This window comes from Arachis ipaensis, chromosome B06 (assembly GCF_000816755.2).
Source record: "Arachis ipaensis cultivar K30076 chromosome B06, Araip1.1, whole genome shotgun sequence".
Taxonomy (NCBI): domain Eukaryota; kingdom Viridiplantae; phylum Streptophyta; class Magnoliopsida; order Fabales; family Fabaceae; genus Arachis; species Arachis ipaensis.
The window spans coordinates 126,781,972-126,788,862 of NC_029790.2; the positions used below are offsets into that span (position 1 = coordinate 126,781,972).

Here is a 6,891-nt window from a genome sequence, read left to right on the forward strand (position 1 = left end):
TCTTTTTTCTTTTTTAATAAGTTGGGTACAATATAATAGCACCATAGCATTCACCGACAGAATAACACCCTTATAGAATAAGTTGGTGTGACAATTTGTGTAGCATTTTTTATGAATGTTTGGTGTGCCCTGCAACCAGATTTTTTTACTTGTTTAAAGTAAAAATAAAATATTTAAAATTTATTAAATATTATTTATTTATCTTTTTTAATAAGTTGGGTACAATATAATAGCACCATAGCATTCACCGACAGAATAACACCCTTATAGAATAAGTTGGTGTGACAATTTGTGTAGCATTTTTTATGAATGTTTGGTGTGCCCTGCAACCCTACATGAGATTTTTTTACTAGGTTTGCTGTGTTGGGTTTGGTAGTAGATAAGAGACAAATTGTTTCTGGCGCTGTGCAGTTTTCACCGGTATTTGGACTATTTTGTTGGAGCTTAATGCTCAAACTTTCAATGACAGGTTTTTAACAAGCATACTTTATGGGTTAGGATTATATGGTGCAAAGCTCATGAAGTCAAGTTGAGAAATTTGAAAGTTTTGTTTTATAGATAAATCTTTTAGTTTCTTTGCTTTTGTATAGGCGAATCCTTATCCCCCTGTCCTACTTATTGAAATTCTTCTTTTTCTCAAAAAGAAGAAAAGTTGGTCTGATAGAAAGAAAATTGAAAACCTGGTGATCACTGCCAAGTAGAAACTATTGTGGCTGAATTCTGTTTCTGTATTGATAGTTCTTGCAGAAGAAGAAATCATGTGCTGTTCAAAACTATTTCCGAAGCCGTGTAGACAGTTATGTGCTGTCATGATTAAAATCTACCTTATGAGACTTTGCTCAGAGAGTTGTGCTGTTGGAAATTGGAATCACTTCTAATAATTCCCATTCTAAGCCGTTAAGGTAAGAGTTAGGATAGTTGCTACTCGAAGTTTAACTGTCAATTATACTCCCACCTTTTTATAAAAGGTCTAGCAACAAGTTCATCAAAGACACTACTAGCATGATGTTTATCCAGTTAGGCTTGGATGATAGTGAATTAGTAAGAGCCAAAATTAACACCGGATGCGGTGATGACGAATAATGGAGTGAATTCAAGCATCATGAATGCCCCTTTGACAATGTTAGAAAAGTGCACAGTGCACACCATGGTCACATGGTTTAGGGAGGATGCTAGGATGAAGAGTCCGTCCTTGGTTGAGGGGCACAAGGTGTGATGTGCCATGGTAGATACTAGAGCAAGTGTCGATGATATTTATTGGGCAGCCATTAGGATGCTTGGCATCCTGAATGAGTGCTCATGAACTAGATATGTGATAAGTGAGTCCAATAAAGAATTTGTAAGATATCCCTAGGGTAGCATTGGATAACTGGTATATGTTTGCTTAAGTTTTAAAATAAACTTTAATTTCTGATCGTCAGAGATTTAAATGTTGACAATTCAATATATGAAAGATGTAAACTAATTTGATACTCATCAATGATTGAGCTAGTTTGCAAAACTATCCAAGAAACTATCCAGTTTGGTACTTTTGTCGAACTAACCAAATCCTTGATATTTATCGAATTAATTTACATCTTTTGTGGTTAAAAATTAAAATGATTCACACGGTCTTTTCTTTTTCATGAAAACAGATATGACAATCAGATTTGGATATATTAAATTACTCCCAATTAGGACCTATTAAAATTGTTAATCTACTATGAATGGTTGAAAAGTTCCTCGAGAAATGGCACATGCAATTTAAATTGGTGCATAACATAATGTTTTCCAACTTCTTTGTTACCCCAAAAAGCAGAACCTGCAGTGTGGGGAGAGTGTGACAATTGAAGGACAAGGGTATACAATTTCAGCAGTAACACATCGCTATCAGCTTCGGAAGGGAAAATACGAACCAAGCGAGAAAAGGCTTGATGTTTTGTCCACTGGAAGATACTTAGTAAATCTTTATTTGGAAAATTTGTTAGAACAATCTTGATTAGTGCATGTTTTCAAGTTCTATTTTATTAGTTTCAATATGTAATTCCTTGGCTGTGTGTTATAATTAATATTAACAAACAAATTTGATTCAATATGTAAATTTTATTATTTCTTGTAACGAACCTTTTCTTAATGTGAGCATATCCCTAATACACGTTTATCTTAATACATATGTGGAAGGCTTTTAACAAACTATATATCTTTATGATTTTAGACTGACTGAAACAGTAAAATAAATACAACGAAATCTATTTGATTAATTTCTTTGGATGATAACATAGATCATACTATATTTCTGAATTATGTACGCATGAAAGATCAAGTTTAGGATTAGTAAATGGTCCATTGAATAAACCTTGGGCAATCAATTTATATGCTGCCTCAGTAAGATGCCATCCATCCCAAGGAATGTATTGAGATGGATCAACACAAGCTATGACCCCTGGGCTGCCACAATGCAAATCAGTAGGATGGTTTACATCTGTCAGCGGACAACATGCACTTGAAATTGGGTTTGTAATACCTGAATTTTCATCATCAAGAAATAAATTACATACCCTAAAATAATCTTCATTCCATTTTAAACCTAATGTGAAATCTGTTTATTTATAATTTATAATTATACCATAACAGAAATTTAATTTTCATGCATTCTTGTGGTAAAAATAATATACACCTAGTCATGTACTATTACAACATAAAAAACATAATTTGGTTTATATTTTTATTTTTAAAATTTTGTGAAAAAGAAAAAGAAAATAAAAAAGTATTGTTTTTACTTTTTTTTTCTTACAATTTTCTAAAAATAAAAAACACTGTAAATGAAAACAAAAATTAAAAACATAAATCAAATACACTTTAATTATCTCTTTATAAGTTAGGGTTGGTTTGGGCGCTATTTTTGAAAAAGATATTTTTTTAAATGATATTTTTTTAAATAATCTTTTACAAAAGTAGAAATAATTTTATATTTAGATATCTCATGTAAAAATATTTTTTTATCTATCAATTATGTTTAGATAAAATAAGATAAAAGTACTTTTTTGTATATTTATTATGTGAAAAATATTTTTTTAAGAAAAAAGATCTTTTAAACAAATATGTAAATTGTAACTTTTCAAAAAAGATTTTTTTTTTTTATTTTTTTAGTACTTTTACTTTTATTATTAGAAATTAATCAAACACATACACTAAAAAAATAAAAAAAAAATTATTGCAAAAAAATTCTTTTTTATCAATTTAATGACACCCAAACAAGCACTTATTAATGAATAATATCATTTAAATAAGTGATAACTAATCAGTATCATAATATCATTCTTATTTTTTTAGTTATCATTCTACACATAATTTTTTTGAATTTTTGTATATATAAATAAAAAAATAAAATAACATTATCAAAAATAGAGAGTAGTTCATACCAAATTGTGTTGGAGAACGATATAATCTTAAGGCAGAATTGTAATAATCTGCATAGATGATAGTTGTAGTGGGATGAAGCAGTCGAAGTCGATTAAGTTCGGCATAAAGCATGTCGTTATAGTACTGAGCAAACTTGTTTAACCACTTTAGACAACCAGCTTCATCATATTCACTCTTATTTGAACTTTGAAACATTGTCAAATACTTGAAGTTGCACCCAATAGGAAAGTTTCCTGGTACCACCAGAGTTTGTGCTCCCACCTCGATCAATTTCTGAAAATGAATTATTTGAACGCTTAAACATTGTTGATTGTTCGCATGGATAATGATTTTGAAAGATTTTGTTAACCTGGTATGTTTAAGTTCCTAAATAGAGGGATTTTATCATTTTAATTAAATTTACTTTTTTATTCTTGTTAAATTATTGTATGCATTACTATTTATCATTTTATTTCTAATATTATAGTACAGTATGAAATTGTAAAAATATATAATAAATCGTACAATCCTCTCTTCTTTTTTTTATTTCAAATTCATGAAAAAAATAGTTAAATATTTAAGACATTCTTTCGTTCATATTTTGATAAAGAATCTATTTAAGAAACCAACTCTTTTTTTTTTTATTAATTCTTTGGCAAACAGGAAAGAGAAGAGTAAGAGAGAAACACAACATTGACAAAATTTTGGTTTAAAGAATTTAGATTTCAAACTTTTATATATTTTTTTAATTTTTAAATTATTAATTTTTTAATAAATTATTAATTTTTTAACAGCATAATTCAAATTATACTATGAATAATTCGAATCAGTCAAATTCGAATTACTTAAAATTACGTGCTAGGGAGTAATTCGAATCACTCTTATTCGAATTACTATTAGTGTATAATTCGAATAAGATGGATTCGAATTACATGGGTGTGTGCATGTCAACGTAGTTTGAATTAACATAATTCGAATTATATGAATTTGGAGTTCGAATTACACTGTTTCAAACTACATAAAAACGTATTTTAGTGGATTCTTGAACCAGACTCTGGTTTAACAGATTTGTGTAAAATTTTGTTCTCCTTAGTTTATTATAGTGATTTGCCCTAGTAACTATTTATTGAGTTTTTTTTATATTTTGTTATTCAAATTCTTATTTCTGACTTATAACTTTATAACATATCTCTCAAATTATGTATATAACACTTGCAAAGAATTTGAAAGGGTCCTCCCTGACGCCTGACCTGCTAGTAACTGAAAATCAAATGAGCCATTCAAATGTACTTGTATAAAAAAATAAAAAAAAATCTTACATTGATAGCTGAAGAGATTTCATTAATCACGAGGGGCACATATTTTCTGATTTCTTTTATATTCTTATGTATTCTGAGAGGATGGTTGAAATCGTTTCCACCAATCTCTCCCACAAGAAACAAAGAGCTCCCAAGAATTTCTTTCAACCCTGTAAGTCAAACCAAAGTTTTATGACTCACTATTAGTGTTAGATGTGAATAAAATCAACTCATGAATCAGCTCAAATTCGACTAGTTAAGAGTTTAATAACCTAAATTTATGAGTTGGTGAGTTAAATTTAAATCTAAAATTGAACTCATAAATTAAATAAGTCGAGTTTAAATTTGAATAAAATAATAATAATAATAATAATAATAATAATAATAATAATATATATTAATAATTTTAATTATTTAAATTTTTATATTTATTTTTTATATATATTTTTAATATAGGACATAAATAAAAAATTTATAATTTATTGATAGATAAATAATATATAAAATTAATTTTTTTAAATATTTTTTAAAATATATAAGTTATAATTTATTGATATAAAATTATAAATTATGTTTCTATTATTTGAGTCAGCTCGTGAACTTTCGGTGAGTCGAGATTAAACTTAAAAATTAGGCTAAATTGTTAATAAGTCGAACCGTAAAGTAAGCTCAATTTTTGTAAGTCAAACTTAATCTTAGTCCAACTCAACTCACTTCCAACTCCACTCATCATAACTTGTTATTATTGCTTTAATTCACTCTTGACTCTACCATAAAGCTTCTTATTTTGTCTCATGCTTAATTTTCAATTTAAAAATTATGCACAATAATAAAATTTAGCACATATAATCAATTAAACCATGTTATTTTTGTTAAAATTAGATCAGTCAAATTAATTTAATCAAAAAAATAGTGAATCAAATCTTAAAATGATCTAAATTAATATTATTTTTTATAAAAAATAACTACAATATCCTTATTACAGAAAATAATTAAAATACTTCTATTATCTAAAATACTCCTAACCCTATCATGGCAAGAAGTAAAGGGTTAAAATTTAGAATTCTCAAAATTAATATATATAATAAGAATATTTTGGTCATTTTTTATAATAAAGATATTGTAGTTATTTTTTATAAAAAATAATATTAATTTAGACAGTTTAAGATTTAATTTACTATTTTTTCAGGTAAATTAATTTATTTGGTCTAATTTTGACAAAAATAATACGATTTAATCAATTATATGTAGAGTAAAGTATCGTTTTTGTCCCCAACGTTTGGGGTAAGTCTTATTTATGTCCCTAACGTTTAAATCGTCTTATTTGTATCCCTAACGTTTATAAAAGTGATTCAATGTTATCCTACGATCAATTATACTAACAAATTAGATTATATTTTTCAATTATTCTCACTTGGATGTATTCATTATCAATTAGGTCTCACTTAGATGTGTTCGATTTTAATATTATACCAATTATTTGTGTTTAAATTCAATTATGTCCCTAGAAAAGTGAATTATGTAAATGTTGTAGGAATTAGTTTCAACTTTTGATGAGTTATTTTTCAGAGTGGATCACCGATTTTATCCCAAACATTTATATTCTAACTTCAAGAGATTTTTAAAACTCAAACTAAAGCGTTCATGATGTGTAATTGACAGCAAGATAACATTGAATCACGTTTACAAACGTTAGGAATACAAATAAGACGATTTAAACGTTAGAGACACGAATAGAATTTACCCCAAACGTTGGGAACAAAAATAATACTTTACTCTTATATGTATTAAATTTTAATTACTAAAAAATATCTTTAAAAAAAATATTTTAGACGTTTTTATCTAGCTTCTTTGATAAAATACTAAGCTAATACTAGTAATAGATTTTTTTTTTATTTTTTTTATATGTATGATTATTGATTTTCATCAACCTGTTACCTGTTCATAATACTAATAATAAGACGATATATGTCGAAAAACAAAAAAAAATGTCGCGTTTTAAAAATGTTATTTTTCAAATTTATAATGATTTCATTTCTTGCATTTCTTATTAAATAATATTAATATATATGTAGTCAACTAGCCATAGTTCTTCTAACAACCGAATTGAACCTACTAGTTCGATATTAAATTGATTCGATTTAAACTAAAATATGGTTGTCAGTGAATTAGTTAAAAATAAAAAAAAATGATAAATCGATTGAACATGGTT

The 6,891-nt window shown here is 26.9% G+C and overlaps 2 protein-coding genes across 6 annotated transcripts in view; one reads left to right on the top strand and one right to left on the bottom strand.

Moving 5' to 3' along the window:
* Nucleotides 1–2,143, top strand: part of LOC107605247 — a 4,289-nt gene extending 2,146 nt beyond the window's left edge. For 2 of the 5 annotated variants that reach the window (XM_016307051.2, XM_016307053.2), the window contains exon 3: nucleotides 1,796–2,099. In XM_016307051.2, the coding sequence (XP_016162537.1) occupies nucleotides 1,796–1,978 (183 nt within the window). In that variant the 3' untranslated portion in view covers nucleotides 1,979–2,099. Of the gene's footprint in view, nucleotides 1–738; nucleotides 1,421–1,795 lie in introns of those variants that run through there. The other 3 variants (XM_016307052.2, XM_016307054.2, XM_021105046.1) reach the window with 2 other exon arrangements.
* The window catches only part of LOC107605246 (GDSL esterase/lipase At1g28600), a gene marked incomplete at its 5' end in the record, with an annotated part of 6,259 nt that continues 1,463 nt past the window's right edge, over nucleotides 2,096–6,891 (bottom strand). The window contains 3 exon segments of the mRNA XM_016307050.2: nucleotides 2,096–2,503; nucleotides 3,402–3,675; nucleotides 4,701–4,849. Coding sequence (XP_016162536.1) covers nucleotides 2,268–2,503; nucleotides 3,402–3,675; nucleotides 4,701–4,849 — 659 coding nt within the window.